This window comes from Diadema setosum, chromosome 14, assembly GCF_964275005.1.
Source record: "Diadema setosum chromosome 14, eeDiaSeto1, whole genome shotgun sequence".
Lineage (NCBI taxonomy): Eukaryota > Metazoa > Echinodermata > Echinoidea > Diadematoida > Diadematidae > Diadema > Diadema setosum.
Window position 1 is genome coordinate 22,535,167 of NC_092698.1, and position 24,142 is coordinate 22,559,308.

The 24,142-nt window shown below is 38.0% G+C and overlaps 1 protein-coding gene across 1 annotated transcript; it reads left to right on the top strand.

Moving 5' to 3' along the window:
- Positions 1-1,292: 1,292 nt before the first annotated feature.
- Positions 1,293-18,129, top strand: LOC140237621 (serine beta-lactamase-like protein LACTB, mitochondrial). The gene is made up of 9 exons (XM_072317548.1): positions 1,293-1,475; positions 5,682-6,123; positions 9,234-9,300; positions 11,518-11,708; positions 12,837-13,008; positions 13,057-13,221; positions 15,319-15,484; positions 16,177-16,334; positions 17,548-18,129. Exons 2-9 carry the CDS (start codon positions 5,803-5,805, stop codon positions 17,976-17,978), a joined length of 1,671 nt encoding a protein of 556 aa, XP_072173649.1. The 5' UTR covers positions 1,293-1,475; positions 5,682-5,802; the 3' UTR covers positions 17,979-18,129.
- The last annotated feature ends 6,013 nt before the right edge of the window (positions 18,130-24,142 follow it).

The window sequence follows — 24,142 nt, forward strand, 5'->3', positions numbered from 1 at the left end:
TTTATATACAGATTTTTTTTATGTGTTTTCTTTTTCTGTATATGTTCCACTTCGGGTCTGTAGTTGACCGACAAGTATGTCTAATCCCGCGAAAAACTTCTCATTTATAATAATGACATTATTTTGCTGGGTCAGTTTTTCGCTTATAAATAATATAATATATGATATTTTTATATGTAAACTGACCCCAAATGTCCGAAATGAGAAGTTTTTCGCGGTATTAGACATACTTGTCGGTCAAGGTCGGTAGATGTACATCAAATCTTGTTGATACCTGTAATTCTTAAATCTAATGCTATCGCGAAGAGAATTCGTAATGATGCATAATATGCACTGCATTTACTGGTTGTACCTCCCCTCTCGCTCCAATGCATGCACCCCTTTTAAATTTCCTTATCACATTCTCTCCCTCTCCCTCCCGCCCGTGAAGTTCTCAACCACGAGCTTCTCCACTAACAGATTTCCGTGACGTGTAATCCATGGATCTGTTGGCCTTGATAATATCCTAACAAAATGCAACATCATTTTTTTTTTCACTCATCATGCATGCCTCAATATTACCATAATAACAGAGACCCTATTTATTTATAATCAGTATTAGGCCTATAACATATCCAAACTTTCAGAAGGGCGAACACTCCCTCCCTTCTCTCTCTTTTCACTACGTATGTGTTTTGTGTATAACAATGGAGAGAAAGATAGGAATATAAAAAATACAACTGACCCATGTATTATCCCCACATATATAAATGAAGAAATAAACTGGTAATGTATTTTTTAGTCGAATAAACTCATTCTTTATTGGCAAAACAATGCATTACCAGTTTATTTCTTCATTTCTTCATGGAGCCCATACGTGAATTCTCAACATGTATGTATGTATGTATATATATATATATATATAATATTTTTTTTTTCCACGCCGTGACACCTTTGTCTGGATGTTCTGTCAGTTGGACTAGCCATTCTCAAGTCCAAGTTGACATTCACAAATCAGACTTTTGATCAAAACTGATCGAAGGGCATTTCAAGACAATACCATTTTCATCTGCACGACAGGTCTTCTACACGAGATTTGACATAACCAAGCAGATTTGTTATAGATTCAAACCATAAGCATAATCCTTGTCAAGGATACCTTATTAATATTGTTGGTGAGAGGTTGAGATGTAAATATAGGTCGACGTGTTTGTGGGCCGAGTTGGCAGAAGTAGAACTGCAGGCGACGTCGATGTGTGAAGGAAGCAACGCCGCCAGCTTGTATTGTCACAGCACCGCTAGTGTAGCAGCAGCTCCGCAGCACAGCAGTCGAGTCGGATGGGCGATCGAAGTCAGAGGCGAGAGAAAGCAGAGTCGATGTAGGAACGAACGCTGGGATTCCCAGGGGCGCTGTGGTACGATCTCGACGTCGACATCCTGTATCCTTTCGAGCGTGAACCTTGTGTGTGCAATCTGAGGCATAAGCCCCCACTACGGTAAAGAAACTAAGATAGATCTACTAGATTTCTACAACTTGCAACTCTAATAATTGACTAATAGATCTAATGTAAAAGTTTAACTTCTGAGTTCTGTTAGTTCAATAGAAGAACATTTATTTCCAGATCAATTCGTGTAACAACAGCAATTCAGTAATGACAAACTGGAGGTGACAACTCAGTAAGCACAGCTTGAAGTGAGTGCACCTTTAACATTTATAAACGTAGTTGAATCTGATTGAAACATAGCTAAAAAGACATTAATATACATTTGCAAGACGAGATACAGATACACAAGAGACTAAAGCTAAGGATGCAGGAGGAAAACAGAGAGGAAGAAGGAAAAAGAGAGAAAAGAAAGGAGAAGAAAAAAAAATACATTAAGAAGAGGTAAAGGGAACCCAAAGATCGATATACTTGTTACTAAAACAAACAAGGCAACATTGTACATACATGTAGGGTTGGACCTACTACTAATCGACCGCCTAATGTTTATTTGCTTGATAAGAATATTTAACACTGAAATTCACGTAAAAAACTTGACCTACGTGATTGAGAAAATCCAGCTCTATCAAATGCCGTTGTTCCCTTTTCGATTCGAAGTTTCAGTGCAAAAATATCGCCGACGAACTTGCGTGGCCTCGTTTCAGCTCCCCGAGGTAAATCGCGTTTTTAGGATCGACCGCTGATTTTGCATTGACAATGCACGTAAACCGAGTTGTATTGAACACCGTGTTGTACGAAGCTCTTTAGAAGCCTTTTAGAAACTTCCATAGACATTACATTGTGCTGTCATTACGATTCGGTGAAAATATTCATTCGAAATTTTGTCCTTGATTAAAACCATTAATGAACAGTGAATTATCGCGTTTTCCCACACCATCCTAATCTACATTCAAAGCCTATCCATTTTTATGTGCTTTGCGCGCAGAAAAGTGCGTACTAAGTGTTCAGTGCGCGAATTATATGCGGTCGGTTTCAATAAGGGTGGTCGATATGTAGTAGGGCTACTATACAGCTGTACATCATACATGTAGATCTATAATGCATTTTAGTAAATCAAGAGAAATTTAGCAGCCCTCACTATAAACTACCTTATATGGATGAATACAACTTTTTCTTGAGTCTTATCTTGAAACAATTTTGAGATGGTGCATTTCTTATGTCTTTAGATAAATTGTTCCATTTCTTGGGGCCCACAAAACGAATATTATGTTGGTAAGAAAAGGTTCTGGGTCTGGGCAAGTGCATTACGAGGAGCGTGTATTGTAAAATTATGCACATTCTGATTGATATGAAACAATTGAACAAAATGGTCAGGCAAAAGTTTGTTGACACACTGATATATAGGCCTACAAAAATACATTGCTGATAGGTGGTGATATTTTTCAAAGTAAGCAATTTTAGTTTTGAGTATAACGGGCCTGCTTTAGATTTCGGGTTCGCTCCATGTATAACTCTTACTATTTTGTTTTGCTTTAATGAAGTCAATTTTTTTTAGACTGGACTGAAAAGTATACTTCCCCACACCATGTTGCAATAAGACAAATAGGGCAAAACAAGAGTGGAGTATGACATCCGTAATACATCAGTAGGTAACATGTAGCTTAGTCTGGATATCTAATGTTCTTTGATATTTTTTTGTCTGTCTCTTGTTTATGAGGTTTCCATGTTAATTTTGAATCTAAAATAACACCAAGAAATTTTGTTTTCTCTACCCTGGGAATTTGAACATCATTCAATTCCACTTTAACAAAATCAGTGTCATATGATTTGTTACGATTACTAAAAACAATAAAGTTTCATTTGCAGGAGTTAACAGATAATCAATTTGCCTGAAACCATATTTACACAATTTTGAAAGGTTACTACAGTGCACTCCTGTTATAACGAACACGGTTATAACGAAATTTCGTTATAACGAAGTAAATCTTCTGGTCCCAAAATTATCACCATTAAAGTCTATGGTAAAAAAATTCACTTATAACAAACACGGTTATAGCGAAATTTCCGTTATAACGAAGTCTTTTCCGAGTGCCACAGACAAAGAAAAACAAAAGAAATGTGCTCTGTTATAACGAAATGCGAATTGCTTTCGAAAATACCTAGCGGAACAAGCATTTATAGCGTCTCTGCATGGGTGAACGCTTCACACCACTGTGTGTTCGCTCTTTGTGTCACGCACAGTTTCTGAGGGGAACTTGCGTTTATTATTGTGATACAGTTATCCCATCACATTTCACATAGCTTTCCAGTGTATGATGAGTATTCAGTAAACAGAATATGATATATATACGTGGTTTCCTTGTTTTTGTTATATATTGTATTTGTTCGGTTATAACGAAATTTCGTTATAACGAAAGAAAACTGCCGGTCCCGAGCATTTTGTTATAACGGGAGTGCACTGTATTTACTTGATCTTGCAAAGAAGGAAAATCCTTACCACTGAACAATATATTAGTGTCATCAGCGTATAATATGTACGATGAGGTATCGGAATTAGAAACATTTACAATATCATTTATGTATAATATAAACAACAGTGGTCCTAATAAGGACCCTTGTGGAACTCCACATAATATTTTCTTTAAGTCTGATATGGATACAACTGTTATATTTTGTACATTGATATCGATTGGAGAGGTAGCTTTTAAACCAACTGTATGCTACACCTCTAAAACCATAATGCTTTAATTTAGCTAACATAATATTATGATTAATTGTGTCAAAGGCCTTTGACAAGACAACAAAAACACCAATAAGAAAGGAATTTTCCTCAAACGTATCAACAATCTTATTCGCAATGTCAGTTAGGGCCATGGAAGTTGAATAATTGCTGCGAAAGCCGTACTGAAAACTACCCACAATATTATTTTTATCAAGAAACTTAACAGCACGGTTGTAGACAATCCTTTCCAAAATTTTCAAAAAACAAGGAAGCACTGAAATTGGTCTGTAATTTGACAATTCACATTTGTCACCATTTTTAAACACAGGGGTTACACGAGCAATTTTCAATTTATCTGGAAAGACTCCTGATGATAAAAATAAATTGAATATATGACATAATGGTTTGCTAATTTCTTTTATTGTATGTTTGATTATACGAGGACTGAAATCATCAATTCCAGAGGCTGTATTTTTCAAAAAACAAACAAACAAACAAAAAAAGCAAACATTGCATGTTTCCTCCTTTGACAAAGCTATTCAAAGTCACCTCTAACTGTTACTACCCCTCTGCTCTAATTTAATGAATTGTCAATGTGCCAATGAATCAATCGATTTGAATTTAAACTTACTAATGTTAGGGGCACTACATTATGATCAGTGCTAAAAAGCCAAATAAAGTAGGCCCTAGTCAAACAGTATTAAAGGGGAAGGCTAGTAACTGATCAGTGGGAATCAGTGGAAATGCTGGGAGATGATTGTTCCAATCCTTATGGGATTCATTCAAGAGTTCATTGTATATCTATTGTTGTGTGAAAATGATTTGCTTCAGAACGGTCTCATATTCAAGAAATGTGCAGATTAATGCTCCGTCACTGACCAGGGACGCTAACCTGGAAGCATTAAACTGCACATTACTTGAATATGAGACCATTCTGAAGCAAATCATTTTCACACAACAATAGATATACAATGAACTCTTGAATGAATCCCATAAGGATTGGAACAATCATCTCCCAGCATTTCCACTGATTCCCACTGATCAGTTACTAGCCTTCCCCTTTAAGAATGGTTGTATAGGAAGGGGGGAGGAACCATTATTCTGGTAACCTCACTGCAATTCATGAATCTGTGGAGAAAGTCACACAAAAAGGAACGTAGGGATACTAAATCATAAATGTTACACAATTAAAAGAAAGTACTACTAGCAAAATATCAGACAGTCCCATGACCTGTAATTCATTTTCAATAATAAAATGTGTTTCCTCAAAGTTCAATAACATGATACACTCATTACAGTCCTGTAATATGAATGCGACAGTGTACGTGGCCATGGGTCCCCGAATTATACTTGAAGGGCATGACACCTGTTTTAATTTGGTGTACAAGTCATAAAAAGTCAGTTGAATTGTTTACATAAAGAGTTACCCCACTGTACACTTGTAACTCTATGACTGTGAGTATGAATGATTTCTGATAAATATAGCGTCTATTTGTTCTCCCTCTCTATATACTACTGGACTACAATGGCTTCATCAGTGCAATACGGAGCCTATAATTAGTTTGGTCTTTGCTGTTCAGCTGCTCCTATCAAGGCCCTGTGTCTACCCCTTTCTACAAGCACTCTCTATCAGAAGTTTTGCCAGCATTAAAGTCAAGGATGCTTTCAGGTGGCATGCCAAAGCTGCGGTCAAGGCTGACCTCACCGCTGACCAGTGGTAGCCGTAGCCGTAGCAGTCTGCTGCTCTCCGTTGGGGCTCTTGTCGGCGGCGGTGTTGCCGCTTATGTGACTGCCCACAAACTGAGAGATAACCCGCCATTGCCAGAGTTCAGAGCCTCGTGTTCAGCATTTGAAGCACCTCAGCGACAAGAAGGGGCCTGCAAGGTCACAGATGAAAGGGTAGAGAAAACTGGAGTGACATCGAGGGACAAGTATGAAGCTGCAGTCCGCAGAGCGAGGGATCTTTTGCAGAGAGCTAAAGTAAGTGATACAACTATTAAAGGGGCATTCCAGACGATTTTCATAATTTCACTTCCTGTAGTACATAAATCAACAGCTCCATGTAAAGAGTTGTTGAATTTATTGTGGTCCTTGAGCAGAGAAATCAATACTCTGAAAAACCCAAAATAGTACACTGAACAAAGATGGTGACATATGAGCCTCACATATTTCAGAAATGTAGCAGTGTAATTCCATTACAATACCTCGTGCTTCACAGTTCACCTGTGCAAAATTTATGCATGCCTTCTTCTTTTGTTCTGCTTCCTCTAGCCCCCAACTCATGCATTCTTGTTGTGAGGCTGCCATGTCATCATCCTTGTTCGTTGTGATTCGTTAAAAATTTTGAAAACACTCCTATTCCTTATCCCAATCTCTACAAATTCTGAAACTCTGCACCCAGTGTAACCAATTTATAGTTGTTCATATGCAAAAATCTGAAAATCGTCCGGAGGTATCCTTTAAACATTTACCTTGATTAACCCTGATGTTGGGCATAAAGTATACAAAACAGGTGGATCCAGGCATTCCATAAAGAGGGGGAGCCTTTACAAAATTATAGGGGGCACCTGCACCCCCGTTTTTTCTTTTTATTTCTTTTGTTTTGGCAAAAAATAAAGGGAGGGGGATGCCCAATACTGCACAACTTATTTGCCCCTCTTCATCCACTTGTGTCATGCTACAGATATTTTTTGCACTACTATTTGCATGCATAGGGCAAGAGCATTAGAAAGGAATTCACATTTCCATGCCTTCTCTAAATTTGATTTGGAGGAGTTTATACTATTGCTATTGATGACTTCCAGTGGTAGGCTGTTCCAGAGGTTGACTGCATGATGAGAGAAATTCCTTTGTCATAGTTTTGAGTTTGTGTGGAGTTTTCTGAGCTTGGGAAGTACAATGTATGTGACCTCTCGTCCTGGAATGATTGCTGGAAGAAATCTGGGCTATGCAAATCATCTAGGCCATTAAAGATCTTAAATATCTGGATCATATTTGCTCTGTTTCTCCTAAAAGACAACATGTGGAGGCGCAGTTTGCTTAGTCGTTCTGTGTAACTCAGGTCTGTCAGACAAGGTGACAGCTTTGTTGCTCGTCGTTGTACATTCTCCAGTTTGACAATGTCCTTCTTTTAAAGCCTCTTTCATCCAGGTTAGAGAAGGATCTCTCGATAAATCCCAGAAGTTGATTTGTCTTGGCACATACTCTGTTGACATGGTTGGAGAAGTGTAGACTAACTGTCGAAAGTTACTCCAGGATCTTTTTCATGTGTTACCTTGAGAAGTACTGATGTGTCATGAGGGTTTAGATGATAACTCAGTCCAGGGTTTCTCTTTCCAAGGCACATTACTTTACATTTCTTTGAAATTGAATAAAAGATGATTGCCAATACTTGGCCCATGATGCGAGTGTGAACAAATCTTCCTGAATGTTGTTATTTTCGGTCTTGTCGGTGTTGTGAGGCGTACAATGTGGTGTCGTCAGCAAATAATTTAACCGTGGAAATTGAAGATATCATCTCCCGTTGGTCATTGATGAATATGACAATAAGAATGGGCCAATAACACTTCCCTGAGGAATTCCACTTACTTCTTTTTTAGGTGAGCTGGCTCCTTCTACTTCTACACATTGTGTGCGATCAAGTAGAAATGCTTTAATCAAGTTCCAGAGTTTTCCTCCAATTCCAAATCCATGAATTTTCTTGAGCAGTCTTGTATGTGGAACACTGTCAACTTAGGCTTTTTGATAATCTAGATAAATACAGTCGACTATTTCTTTGTCGTCAAAAGCAGCACTCCAGTCGTTTGTTACTTCAAGTAGTTGGGTAGCACAGGATTTGCCTTTTCTAACCAATGTTAATGAGGTGTTTTAGAAGATCATTATTTTCAAGATGAGCCATTAGTGAATCCCTTATAAGTGTTTCCATTATTTTGCAGACAGCACTTATAGGACTCACGGGTCAATTTTCTGCATCACATTGCGGACCTTTCTTATGAATTGAGCAGATCGCCACATTACTGGTACTAGGCCTGTATTTAATGATGTGTTGAAAATATCTGCTAATACTGGAGCTACTGATTCTTGTAATTCCATTAGTATTCTAACATGAACTACATCAGGTCCAAGAGATTGTCATGATCTAGTTTCGTAATAACTTTTTAAGAGCATAATATCTAATGCAAACCTCAAATACATGCAGCTTGAACTCCCAAGTTCATTGGCCTTACCTGCCAAAAGATAAAAATCTTTCAGAAATTCATAAGAATTCCTGAATCACTACCAAAATTAATCATCTGTTCTGTGTATCATTATCAACTTTTCTTGCAAGTTTCATTCAAATCTATTTTTTTAAAATAGTTATTTTGCATACAGACAAACAAACAAACCAACACTGAGGAAAACAAAACCTCCGAGGTAATAAGTGAATAAACAGTAAACATGCGTTAGCAGCATGATGCATTACAGAGTGCTATATTTGCAATTCATGAAAAATACTAACTTATCAACAAGTGCGAAATTATGAGAAAAATAAAGAAGTCAAAATTGTATTGACTTATACATGGCATTAAAAAAGAAAGAAAGAATAAATCCACTTTCTCGGTAGGCCAAGAGGGCAGCAGTTTGATTTACAGCTATACTGTGTATATAGCAGAAATAAGGAAACATAGTGTGTTGCCCCTGGTTACTGTAGCATACTATACTGTCATTCTCTGAAGCTTTACTGTCAGACACTATTAACAAATTTGTGGCTCTTGAAATTGTAACATCAGATTCCCTATACTCTATTTCATATTAATAAATCTAAGTAAAATCAGTATGATTTGACAAAGAATGAAGATTATGTGTTGTTTGAAGGTTTGCATGGTGAAGTTAATTAGGAAGAAAGATTTGCGGTGACACCATGTGTATGTACATATATATATGTAACATACACATGGTGTCACCGCAAATCTTTCTTCCTAAAGAATGAAGAGTTGGAAAAGTATTGTGGTGCGCTAAATCTGTACTCTTAACGTTGTTTTAAGCTGAACTAGTACAGAATGAAGAATGTTAATCTCATAATGTTTGATGTTGCACCTTTGCATCCTCAGGATGAATGCGGAGCACCTGGGATTGTTGCTGCAGTGAGTGTTGATGGCCAGCTGGTCTGGGCAGAGGGTAAGTGACAAAATACTGGCTGGTATTGAGTGTCTTAAAGGCACATAGACCTGTTATTTGCGGGGGCGCTGTTAGATGATAGTGCCGATCACCGTAAGCATTAATACAAAGATTGCCGAAGTTGAGCTGTCATCAAGACAGCCTTTGTTGTCTTCTCTGTGCATCACACAGTCAGTAGTGATGCCAGGGTGCGTGCTTCTTAGTATGACGTCACAGAAGAAGTTTGCTAAAGCTGCCATCACCAGCCGAATCATGAGCCAAATTGTGATCGGACCACTGACTACAGTGGATCAGACTTCTTCGGACCCACTGAAATGGGTCAAAGCATAAGCGCTAAAGAGGAATCGATAGCGTAGGTCTCTGTAGGAATTTTGCGCCGTGCGCCCGCGTACACATTCAACTAAACCCTTGGGTCTATGTGCCTTTAAAAATGTGACCGCTATATTGGGGTTGAAATACCAACGTGTGGAGAATTTCAGGTATCTGTAGGAGAACATTTGCTTCCTGAAAGAGGCATTGTACAACCAGAGGGAAACTTTTAGACATCCTATGATGTTCCCACTATTTGGCCAAGCCATTGATATCAGGAATAGGTTGCGTCATTGACAGACGACTATTGTTAAGAAATAGTCATTGGAACCTGCAATTTTCTTTCATTTTGTTGAAATTTTATATAAACAGCAGAACAAATAAAGTGTATAAGGGATATATAGATGATGATTTGGGGACCTGAATTGTTACTTTGTTGTAGAACAAACTTTTGTTATAACCATGTTTGCTATAATGGGTTCTCACTGCGTTGAGACTTGTCTTTCACATCAGGATATCTCAGAGCCACTGTTCTTACTCATATGAATTAAAAGAATTGTATGAGAAACAAAAAAGACACCCCCTAAAGATAACAACAATAACCTCTCTGTGTTATCACAAATCTCCTTACCTGGCTCATTGCATGATTGAAGAAAAAAGAAAAGTTGCCTTTCCAACATACTGCAGATAGTAAATTTTAGACAGTATGTGCAGCAACAGTGCTTTTTCTGTCTCTGAGAAATATGGTGACAATATGGGCTCGTCGCATAAAAAAGTATGTTTGATACCAAACATTAAAATCAAACAAAGTCCTACACAGTCTGATTGGCTCGAGTTATGTTTGATCCCATGTTTGATATCAAACTTACACTTTTTTATGAAACAGGCTGCAATATAGTCGCAAGATTATTATTTACTGTGATGTCAGTGGTCAGAGTATGTTAACCCTTATTTGTGTATCTTCTTGTTAAAAACTCTCAAAAAGGGAAAAATCATTTTGCAAAAGAAAACAACGGTAATCGGGATCAAGTGAAATACAATGCATGAAAAAAATCACCAAAACAGCAGTTTACAATGTGGGTCATATGATTATGATATATGCCTGATCATACTTTGGTTTGTTTTCGCTTTATTTTGTTCATGAAGTGCTGTTAACCCGTTCCTTACAGGAACCTGGTGGCCTGTGTATTATGTCCATGGGGATTTCAGAATTCAGTAAGGGAAAGGTTAAGTCTTAAAAGAGACGTACAACTGTATTTTATATTCACAAAGCTCTAGGCAGGGCAAGTCCTCTTTTTTTTTTTTCAGTAACAAATGAAAGCGTGGCTCCCAAATTCACTGCTTTCTTTCAAGATGCCATTACATGTATGTCATCCAATTTCAAGGTTTGTTTGGGGTTTCAAAGAAGGGGCTATTCTCTTAAAGCTGTAGTCATAGGAAAAATGTATGACTCTCAATATTCTTTGACTGAGTTAAACATGGACAAGAGAATGAGTCATTTCAGGCACAATTATGAGCTGCTTGTTTATATCTCTGACTATATATCACTCAAACTGCTTGATTACACAGACGTAGAATGTTCAAGTCCTTTCATTGCACTTCAAAGGCCAGTACTGTAAAACACAATATTTTTGTGGCATGAAATTTTTGGCAAATTGGAGCCAACGGCCTTTTTTTTTGTGGCATGAAATTTTCGTGAGTTGTCTCTAACATTCAAAGCATATAGTGTGGACAAGAACTTTTACGTGCATTTTGATTTTGCGAATCTTGGCTCTCGCAAACATAAAATGTATGCAAACGGATGTCTGTGGGAGAAACTGATGATAACGCAAACTTGAAATGACTTAATTCTTGAAAGCTACATTTGTAATTCACACTTGATTTCTCTCCTATTTGCATTGCATCCAGGTCTGGGCTACTGTGATGTCGAGAACCGCGTTCCCTGCGGTCCACAACATGTAATGCGAATCGCCAGCATCAGCAAGTCGCTCACCATGACAGCCGTAGCCAAGCTGTGGGAGGAAGGCAAACTTGATCTGGACAAACCGGTGCAGGATTATGTTCCAAGCTTCCCAGAGAAGGAATGGGAAGGAGAAAAAGTGGGTAGAGTTTTTTGTTTCCTTAAATATTGTCTTTTAGCCAGTAGATATTATATATTGTTTGCGATAAGCTTAGTGGCTTGTGCTCCGTGTTTTCGTCAAACTAAAACATGGAGCATTAGTCAACCTTATCGCAGTACTCATCTTTGCTTTCAGAGGTGGGCAACAGTCTGATGTGAATTGAGTCTTTGATATGGATATGTTTTAGGAGTTTACCCTAATCTTCAGATTTGTAGAAATTGACATATATGGCAAATGCCAGATCAGGTTATACATGACCATGAGATGATAAAATCATTGTGTGTTGGCATCCCATTCCATATTCTGCTACTTCTAGTCCTGCTACTCAATACATGTATATATGTGTAGATTAGAAGCCTACATAGGTGGATAGAAATCGTTAATCTCAGATTGAGAAATTTCCATTCTCATATTTTGTGACCCTTCTTCACAAAATCAACAAAAAGCCCTTTTCCCAATTTTATGTGAGGACTCAATGAAATAGGTGAACTAGGTCATCCTAATCAATCTATAGTCTTGTATATTTTCTAAAAGAGCATTTCGTCTACATAATCTTAAAGTTTGGATTATGTAACAAATGTAAAATTGTGTGTTTTATCTTTTTTAGAACACTTTTTTTCTGTACAAGAGTGTGATTAGACATGGTTCAGAAGCCCCTCTTCATTTCTTGAAAACCCTTTACACATTTTTCGGTTTTAACTCTTATATCTTTTGAAAGGATGATGCTACTGATTTGAAAGTTAGGTTTAGTCATGAATAGAATGTACTTACAGAGTGTGCAAAGTTTTAGCTTAATCTGATAATCCCTTTGGTGGGGTTGCTATAGAGTTTTACATCCTGTTGTTTGTCCCATTCATTGCACAGGGCACAGCCTCTTTCCTTTGATCAATAAACTGTTTTTCCAGAGCGTGTAGTTTTTTCCTCTATTACTTAATAGGTAGGTTAGGAAAGCCCATTTGTATAGAGTTATACATCATTTTAATGCTTCGAATCTGCTCTTAATAGAATCTTCCCCTAACTATAAAAGTCCATGTCTGTCAACTTTTTGGCGGTTTTATGATGCGGGGTCACATATAAACCCCATGTCTGTATGGGTCTCTCTAATAGGTTACCGTGACAACAAGACATCTCCTTTCTCACCTTGGAGGAATTCGTCACTATGATAAATCGTACTTGAAGAAGAAGGACAAGAAAGGAGAAAATCCTAATGAAAAGGCCAAGGACAAAAGTGAAAGTGCTTCCAACGCCAAAACAGAGAATGTTTCAGCGGAGAAAATGGACAAGCCAAAATCAGAGAAAGTGGACAAGCCAAAGTCAGAGAAAGTGTACAAGCCAAAATCAGAGAAAGTGGACAAGCCAAAATCAGAAAAAACTGATAAAAAGCAAAATGTGCCTGACAGCTCCACTGAAGAAATGGTATCAAAAAGGGAGTTCAAGTCCGTCAGTAAATCCTTGGATTTGTTCAAGGATGATCCATTAGTGCATAAACCAGGTGAGTTAAGTTCCAGCTTGTGCTGTAAAACAAAGACTCGTAAGTGTTGTTATTGTTGTTACAACTTTTGGGATGCATTCAAATCAGATGCAATGCTAAAAAAGTATTTTTAAAAATTCAGTTAACATTAAACATTTCATTTCACTTCATTAAACACTTTTTCCATTACATGTTTTTCATAGAAGATTTTGGTAAAAATCTTTGTGTCATATGTCATATTTTAAGTTATTTAATTGGCTATCAACCCAGTACTTTAGTACAAAGGGAAATTTTACACATGAGTGAACACATTCATTTTTGTCTTCAAAGGCACAAAAATAAAAATTGCAGAAATTGACATTTGGTCATTCATTTGCAAATGCCCTTCACTATAGCATTGATAACAAAATATTAGTTTAAGACAATGAGAGACATGAATGAATAGCAAAACTATGTTTTTGTTTCCTTGCATCTCTTTATATCCTCAAACAAAAACAAAGTGGGAAACTAAAAGAGGAAAATAAGAGCTTTTTGTCAACTGAAATTCAAATATCGTAGGGAGCAAGCTGCAAAGGTGATAAAATGAAAATAATTTTCATTTTTGCCTTTCTTTATCTTTGGAGGCTACAGAGACATTATAGAGATCAGTGGGTGATTCTGTAAATCAATTTGTGGATCTGATCGTGTTAAATTTGTCTTTTGCTCTCACTGTTATGTGGAAGAACACATACGCATGAATAAGAACTAGTGCCTTGGAAGAGAAAAATGCATGTGTTCATTCATGCGTAAAGTTTCCCTTTGTACTAACCTACCAGGGTGTTAGCTAATTAAATTACCTTTAACATGGTATATAAAACATGAATATTTAGCCAAATATTCTATGAGAAACATGGCCTTGAAAAAGTGTTTACTTTCTTTTTTGCTGAGTGTATATATATCGTATGTTTAGCAGGCTTCTCAGCACAATATTAAAGGCCTAGGTCACTCGTATGTATATGGAGAGCAGGGGGAGGGGTGCATAGACACCAGAAACATTACTGTAAGATTGGAAATTTTCGTGGTGTTGAAATGTTCGCGCAATTCATTTACGCAGCCAGGAACTAGTGCCGAAATAAAAGCACACAAATATTTTTGCTTCCCATATGTTCCAGTAGTAAATCTCTTCTGATTCCCGGGAATTAAAAACATGCAAAACACATCTCACCATCAATATCTGCTTTTACAGTACTCTGGAAAATTAAACTGTTAGAATAAACAATACCTTACACATACTGTAAGGACTTTCATGTGGAACGTAACAGGCATGGCAATACGATGCAATTAATGCCAAAAGCATTACACCTTGAAGCCTCATTTGCATAAAGCTGACAGCTTGTGTATGCAAAACTGCTGGGGAAGTGTTGCAGGACAATCGCAATATCTCACCTCAGAAGCCATCAAATGATTAAATCTATACAGGAAATTGAAGAAGAAACTATTCTCTAACTCGCAATGGTTTTGTTTTTTTGTTGGGGGGAGTATTGCTCTTGTTTCTTCCTTTTTGTACTTTTCCATACATGTACCATGGAGCAAAGATAATGTCATCATTTATACAGGTTATCTGTATCTTATGTGTCCACTTTACTTTGTCTGATGATGTCATGTCACCATAACACTTTTAGAATGAAATGAGGTATCTTATTCCAAGGTCATATTCTAAAGAAATCTAGGGTCATTAAAATGCGGACTTTGAACATCAGAATTTGTTCATTTTTGTTGGGAAAAAAAAAAAATCCGTACTCATTTGCTTTGTGATTGTACAGTAGACATTGTGCTCTTCTGTTTGATACCAGTCATGCAGTGATGGGAACAATTACTGTTAAAGCTGTTATTTTCACAAGGGTTCGATTTTTCATGAATTTCGCGAATCATTGTCGGACCATGAATTCCGAATGTCGCGAACGGACAGGCATTAGTGCATTTGCAGTAGCCTTGGTGTCAAATTTGTGAAAAATAACATCTTTAAGAAAATATCTGTACTCCAAAATAACAGCTTTTGCAGTATCTTGTCTCAAACTTGGTAAATAAGCACATTGATAGCTAACCTAACTCTACACTGTATGTCTGGACTGACCATAGGTTCGAAGTACCTCTACACCACACATGGCTGGACGTTGATTAGTGCAGTGGTGGAGGCAGCCTCTGGCAAGGACTTCCTGGCTTACATGCAGACACTGCTCACAGAGATGGACCTCAAGGAGACAGTGCCTGACAAGCCCATACCAATCATATATCACAGGGCAAGGTACATATGATATGAGTTTATGTGTGTCGGTGACACAACAATGACTCTTGTATTATTTTCTGCAAGGACTTAGAGTTAGGGTTAGGGTTATGATAAGGTTTTAGGTTTAGTTTGATGTGAGGATTAGGCTTAGGGTTTGATATGCTTGTAGGCAGGATTTATGTTTGACTTAGTGTGCAGATATTTCATGGGAGCAATAGTTGCAGGAGAAAATGTCACAGAACCATGTGTATTACCATCTAGATAAATAAGCATTTCTCCTGCTGGCTCACTTAAAAAAGACTTACAATGTTTCAACTCTCTCCCGCCAGACTGTCTTCTTCCTCTTTGACATTTTCTTTCTGTAATTCTCATCAATTTTCAAATACTCCCTCAATAACAATAACAAGGACTGTTCATGTTTAATGTTGCTATAAAAATCAGTTTTTAAAGCAAATGAATAAGCATTGAGCTATAAGGATACAAATTGAATTTATCAAGCTGTGCTTTATAGAACTGGAGATGCACTGCTTCTACAAAGTTACCAAAAATCTAAAAACAGGATGGGACGTCAATCAATGATAAAATGGAGCTATGTTTTGTACTCAAGTGCAATCAAGTGCAACTTTTTAATGGAAACTTTGAGGTACACATTAAGCTTCGTGCCTCACAGAAAATTTGACTGCTTTGTTTCCCTATTGTACTCTGATCAGGGGCTACCAGTTTAACAAGAAGGGACGACTGGAAAACACTCCCTACGTCGACTTGTCCTACAAGTGGGCAGGGGGCGGATACCTCTCGACGGTGGGAGACCTGATCAAGTTTGGCAACGCCATGCTGTACAGCTATCAGAAGTCTCCAGAAGACAAAGGTATCAGCAAAATTGCTGCTCTCTGTCATCAGAAACATGTCACCCTTGGTTTAATTTTTGATCTACATGTATCACTTGGTCTACTGCCATTTTGTGTAATGGCCATTTAGTCTCAACTCAACGCACATAGGCTAATTCTGTTTCATCTACAACCAGTTCATCTAGTGACCATAGTCCAATTGCCGCTTAGCCTCATTACCAGTTGGTCTACTTCCATTTCGTCTAATACATGTACCCACAGTTTATTAGACAAAATGGGAAAAAATCCAAGGAGACAAAATTGCATGTGCAATCAGACCATCTGCTCATTAGACAAAACAATAATTTGCCAAACTGGGCATAATACCAAGCAAGGATTAGACCAAACAGGTATTAGATGAAGTTGGTAATAGACCAAAATGAAAATGAGTTTAGCCATAGTGGTGTTAGACAAACTGGGTAGTAGACCATCTGATACTAGACCAAGTGACAATAAACCATTTGTTTTTCATCACTTACTTCTTAAAAAAAAAACAAAAAACACCTCATTGGTGTTACAATGACAGTAACAGAATGCAGATGTAGGAAAAATACCTGATTAAGCAATTGAATTCTCTAATATGCATGTCTTCAAGTTAGTTTTACTGTTGAGCTGATATGAATACTGTACGAGCTGAAATTTTCGCGTACAGATATTTTCGGGAATTGCTACTAGGAGGACATTTTCACATGTTGTTAATTTCGCGGTTGCGAGGTCTAACTGTACTTATCTATTCGCACGTTGTTATTTTCGCGTGTTGTTATTTTCGCGGTTCAAAGGCGATTCGTGAAATTCGTGAAAATAAAACCACCGCGAAAATTTCAGCTCGTACAGTATGAGTATCTGCTGAGGTGCTTATACTAGTGTGATAAAAAGAGTTCATTGAGAGAAGGGAAGGGCTACGTGGACTATTTCCTTTGCAGTGTAGTAGCATCAATCATTCATTGCTGATGGTTGAAATTTTTAGACTTCATCTGAGGGTAGTTATTGTACAGATATAGTGTATTCTTGCAAATTTATTTCTCAGAGAGTTTTCTCATCATCAGTACAGAGTGATATGACCACAATGTCCTCGTACATTCAGTTTGGTGTTATCCATATCCAATGCATATTTAGGCCTGTTCAGACCAGACGACAACCAAGAATTACATGATCAGGTTTAAATGATTTTTTGTTGTTGTTCTCTCAATTCAGAAAATCTACCAGGCTTGCTGAAACAAAGCACGATGCAAACAATATGGAAACCCGTCCCCAATGCCAAGTCCAAACCGTCGAATGAGTCCTGCTACGCCATGGGCTGGGCTGTCGTGGAGAGGGAACAGAAGCATGGTCAGTGCCGACCCCGGCGACACTTTGTCTCTCACAGTGGTGGAGCAATGGGCTTCAGCAGTTTGATGGCCATAGTCCCGTGCCCAGAGGATGGCGTCAGTGAGAAATGTGAGGCTAACTCTGTGAGCAATGACCGAGTAGAATTGGATAGCAGTCAGAAGGAATTGTCAAAGAGCGCCCTCAGTGGGCTTCCAAGGGGAATTGTTGTAGCTGCCGTTGTCAATTTAACTGATGTAGGTCTGTCAAAGACTGTGCAGGAAATAGGTGAAGTATTTGGCAAAGCTGCATACAGTTGATGAGCGTGAATGCAATATTTCTTTCCTTTCGTTTCCTTTCGTTTTCACTAATACTGAATGATGGAAGAACCACTTTGATCAGGACATCATAGAGAATTATGGGCTTACCAAGAGATCCTAGTATTGTGGAATTGTTATCTTTTCATCATACAGAGACAATATTTCTGGATATAATATATATATATATATTTCATAAACTTGAAAAAGTAATGGGGTGCTATCAATGTTTTATTCTAATAGTGCTTGATCAAAAAGTGCAATTGGAAATTGCGTAGTTTTTCTAAAACTTTGTGTAGGGAAATCCTGCTATATTAAAGCCATACTGTATTCGATGATCTCCCCAGAGAGCGAAGAAAATTTAAAAGCATGCTATCTGAACAAAATAATGAGAAAAAGACTGCCAATTTCAAGAATATGCCATACAACATGCACAAGTGTAATTTGTGAGTTTACTGACTTTTTTTTCATAACATGGCAGAGTGAATGGATCATTTTTTACAGCTAGGCGACACATTATGATCTGGGGACCGCCAGTTTTCTTCTCAATATCGAAATTTCATTTCCAGCCGAACAATCGAGTGTTTAGAGATGTGGATACAATGATTTTTTTTTTTTTTTTTTTTTTTTTTTTTACTTGAATCTTTACTTCATTGTAACAAGTTTTGTTACGACCATCTTCATTATAATTGGCATGAACTGCATTACGATTCATAGATGTTTTTTCTACAGCATATTAACCATCAAGATTACATAATGATGATGATGATCCACAGCATTTGTATTGCGCCATATATCTGTTATAGAAACATTCAAAGGTGCAGACTCCTCCAAGACAGTTAGCAATTGAATGCCAGGTGAAAAATGTGAGTTTTGAGTGAGGCTTTGAAGTGATCCAGTTTGTCAATTTCATGGAGGAAAGGTGGGAGGGAGTTCCATAGGCAAGGAGCGATAGAGGAAAATACCCGGTCTCCGTATCCCTTGAGATGTGTGATGGGCACCTGGAGAGTAAGGCCAGATGAATGAAGGCCAGGGCGAGGCTGCCGTCGCTCGATTAGGGAAGACAGGTATCCTGGGGCCAGACCATGAATGGCTTTAAAAGTGAGCAGTAAGATCTTGAAATCAATTCTGTTCTTGATGGGAATACCTGCTCCCCCCAATTAACCCATTGAGAACGAGTCCCAAGTATGCTTGGGCAAGTGTCTATGGGAAATGCGTGTTGTAGCAAAATAATTCTGTCCTCAACGGGTCAAGTTTCTTTGGAAGGAATTTGCATAGCATTATCAATTGTTGCCAAGGAAAGGACAAGACTCCAGCAACCTTTGTAGTTGTTAACCCGTTGAGGATGGGCTGATTTTGCTGTAACACACATTTCCCATAGACACCTGCCCGTGTATACTGAGGGCTTGCCTTCAACGGGTTAAAGCAATCTTTTGTGAACAAAGCATGCATAGAATTTAAAAGCAGAAACGGTTTATTCCATGGGGGTCATGGTTTACATATGCATGTGACTAATGAGCCTGTTACTTCTGTATCATTATCTATTGAAATATTTCCTTTAAGGGGATACTTTGATTTACATGATGTTTATAATCTTTGAAATTAACTCAAAGTTTTAAACCTTGATGCATAGCTTGTAGTTAAAAACTATGGCACGTGTCCACATGACCCTTGAGTGAGAGTCCCACTCAAACCAAAGAACCGGAGGAAATGCATACACACCACATTAGTGATAAACATGATAATGTGCGATGACACATAAGTGTACAACATGCATTGGAAGTTTACCTGGAAGCTACATTGTAAGGGGGGAAATATGCTCCACAGAGAGGTTGTGCCAACTTTTGAGTTTGTTGATTATTGTGTCTACACAATGTTAAACCTTGAGTGGGGGATTCCCCCCCCCCCCCCATGTCTCGTGGTTTTTCATCACAACAGTATCTTAACTCTTTATGTGCCACATTCGCACGTCCGACTCAGTCGACGGCATGCCAACTTCGCATATTTTGCTCAAAACCCACAAACCCACCCAAACCGATAGCTAAATCGCCAAATGCCGCAGTACAATGAAGCTTTTCTAGCGCTTCCGTTCGTCTCACTTATAGCTTACTTTTCAGGTGGTGAATGACTATCAGGTGGTGTTCTGTAACAGATTTGCGTGCAAATTCTGAGTTTCTGTCACTGTTTTGTGTGCAAAAGTCATGCCTTTACCACGTTTACAGTAATGTATAGCTACTGGTCATTTCATAGAAAAACAAACAACGATTTGTCATACAATTTTCATCAAAGCATAGCTCAGCATTTTCTCTACAACTTTGCTCACCACATGTCCAGCTTAACAGAAATCTATAGAAGTAATATTAATCTGAAAAACAAAATGTTTTCTCAAAGCATGACTATGTTGGTGTCTCAGAATAATGTGGCATACAGGGGGGTTTCAACCATGGCATATGAAGAATTAAAGATTGCTCACCTTTGAGCACATCCACACATTGCTAAACTACAAGATTATCATCGAAGCTAAAAACTTTGAGTTATAATCTTTCAGATTAGAAACGTTGTGTGCATCTTAAGCCTAGTGACTAGCTATTCCCGCCACCTGTAGGCTTGATGCAATTCAATAACAGTACTTGGAATATGCTTGCTTGTATTAGTTGTAGCTTGTTTGGGCTCATGCAAGCCATAAACAATTTGTCTGGTTGTAAGGAAATATCTCTGTTAAAGCAGTATTTATCACTTTGAGTATATTATTAAGCTGATTCATTTAGCATGCTCTTTATTTTGCTTAGCAATAGAGACTTAAATGTCAGTTTGTAGTGAGATTAATACACCTTTACTTGTTTTATGTACATTGTATTTGCATGCAGCTGTACACAAGATATAGCAGTTTAGTAAGAGCGCAAAAAACAATCAGTGTTCAGTGACACCTGGACGTGTGTTTATATGTGACCATGCATCACAAAACACACAAAAAGACGCACCCCTTGATTTTATGTGAGGACTCAAGAAAGGTGAAATGGGTCAACCTAGTCGAATTTGAGTTTTCCATATTTTCTGAAAGAGCTATTCTTGTCCTGCATTATTCTCGAGTTTGGGGTTATAAACTGAATGGGAAAGTGGATTTTCAGCAGTTTTTCTGCAACCCCTTTTGTGGTATAGAGTAGTGTGATCAGGTTTTTCTTTGTGGCCCCTGTCCATTTCTTGAAAATCCTTTGCACACTCTTAACTTTCAACTCTAATAACCATTGAAAGGATGATGGTACTGCTTTGAAAGTTGATATTGGTCATGAACAGAATGTGTTCATAGAGTGTGCTCAATTTCAGCTTAATCTGATACCAGTAATCCCTTCATTGTTGTTGCTACATGTGGTTTATATCATGTTCTTTGTCCCATTCATGGCACACGTAGCACGGCTTAGTAAAGAGTAAGCGCTTGAATAGACCCTGTAGTTCAGAGCCTCTTTTCTCAGTTCAAAGTTTTCCAGAGTTTGTGCTTTCTTTCCAATATTTATATAGGTTAGGAGAATCCACTTGAATTGAGTTACTGTCAGTATACAACATTTAAAAGCTTAGAGTTTGCTCTTTCAGAATCTGCCCTTAACTAAAAATCCATGTCTGGCGACTTTTTGTTGGTTTTGTGATGCAGGGTCACGTATGACACATCACTCTGAAAGGTCAGCTGAAAGTCAGTGTGTAGTGTTATCACAGTGTAAGGTGTTTTGTATATTTGCATGCAGTTGTACACAAGATGCAGCAGTTTATAGTATTCAGAGTGCAAGAAACAATTAGTTTTCAGTGACACCTGGACATGTGTTTATACTGTATGACACGTCACTTGGAAAGATCAGCTGAATGTCAATGTGTAGTGTAATCACACTTTAAGATGTTTTGTGTACAGTGTATTTGCATACAACTGTAAACAAGATATAACAGTTTAGTAAGAGAGCAAGAAACAATCAGTGTTTAGTGACACCTGGGGGTGTTTCATCAATTTAGTCAGCACTGACAAGTTGTCAGTCTCTGACAATTTCAGTAAAATCCTCGGTTTTGATTGGCTGAGAAGCTTTGGTCACTGACTGTTACTATGGTAATAGTCAGAGACTGACAACTTGTCAGGGCTGACAACTTTCATGAAACGGTCCCCTGGACATGTCTTTATATATGACACATCACACTGGAACATCAGCTGAAAGTCAATGTGTAGTGTAATCACAGTGTAACCAAAGCAGTATTGTTTAATTCATTTTCCTCAAGAGCTCATTGCACTTTGCTTTCTTGAGGAGACATGAAATTTACATTATGACAGAAATTATCACTGACAACATCTTTTAAGTGTTTGTAGTGATATGCATTCTTTATCATTGTACCGTGCACTCCCATTATAACGAACACGGTTATAATGAAGTAAAAATTCAGGCCACAACGTTATCCGCTCTTTGTTTTTTATTGTTTGTTTCTTCAGCTGTAACAAAAAAAAAAAATGCTTGACCCAAGGACTTTGTTATAACGGGAGTCTGCTGTGCATATATCTTTAGTTTTCTCTAGGTTTGGATAAAGTGATGTGAAAGCTTTGTAAGATATGACAGGAGTAAAAGAACCTGAAACCATTTATTGTCCCCGCCGAACGAGTTCGAGCAGGGGACTATGAAACGGGCTCCGTACGTGTGTGTGTCCGTGTGTCCGTGTGTCCGTCCGAGCGTCCGTGTGTCCGTCCGTGCGTCCGTCCGTGTGTGATCAAAATGTTCAAAATGCTACTCCTTCGCCATTTCTAACCCGATTTTGATTCTGTTTGCTTTATATGATAGCACTACATGGGAGCTTTGAAACTTCTATAAAGAATTTCAGTTGTGACCTTTGACCTTGACCTTTGACCTATATTGTACATTTTGCTTCAAAATGCTACTCCTTCGCCATTTCTAACCCGATTTTGATTCCGTTTGCTTTATATGATGGCACTAGGTGAGGGCTTCAAAACTTCTACACAGAATTTTGACCTTTGACTTCTTTGACCTTTGACCTTGATTTTTTGCCTATATTGTACATTGGCTACAAAATGCTACTCCTTCGCCATTTCTAACCCGATTTCGATTCCGTTTGCTTTATATGATGGCACTAGGTGAGGGCTTCAAAACTTCTACACAGAATTTTGACCTTTGACTTCTTTGACCTTTGACCTTGATTTTTGACCTAAATTGTACATTTTGCTACAAAATGCTACTCCTTCGCCATTTGTAACCCGATTTCAATTCCGTTTGCTTTAAGTGATGGCACTTGGTGAGGGCTTCAAAACTTCTCCACAGAATTTTGACCTTTGACTTCTTTGACCTCTGACCTTGATTTTTGACCTGTATTGTACATTTTGCTATTAAATGCTACTCCTTCGCCATTTCTAACCCGATTTCGATTCCGTTTGCTTTATGTGATGGCACTAGGTGAGGGCTTCAAAACTTCTACACAGAATTTTGTCCTTTGACTTCTTTGACCTTTGACCTTGATTTTTTACCTATATTGTACATTGGCTACAAAATGCTACTCCTTCGCCATTTCTAACCCGATTTCGATTCCGTTTGCTTTATGTGATGGCACTAGGTGAGGGCTTCAAAACTTCTACATAGAATTTTGACCTTTGACCTTGATCTTTTTACCTATATAGTACATTTTGGTACTAAATGCTACTTCCGGCGGGGACATATATTACACACCGCATAATTTCTACTTTTCCTTGTCAACACTTGGAGTGGGGATTGGGAATGACAGCCTGCAAGTCATGATGCAAGTTTCATACATTCACATGGACCAGTTTTTGATATTACAACAGCATTATCATGGTTGAACATCTAGGTATTTAGCATCAGCTAGGGTAAAACAAACCCATGATCGACACATTTTGGAGATGAAATTAGCTGGTACTCTTCTTCCATAATTGGCTTTGAACTTCCAAGCAACTGTCTGATATGGAACACCTTTAGATAACATTTCTGATAGCCTGAAGAAATTTTAGTGATAAATTATGTAAAAGAATGGTAAATCAAGGATTCTAAAAGCAGACACTTTGTACTCTGTATCACTACAATGACTGATATGCTAGCAGTCTGCTTGTGCAAGCAAAGCGTTCACTACAGTTCACATTGCCATTCCAGGGCCCTGTTTTATGTAGAGATATAATC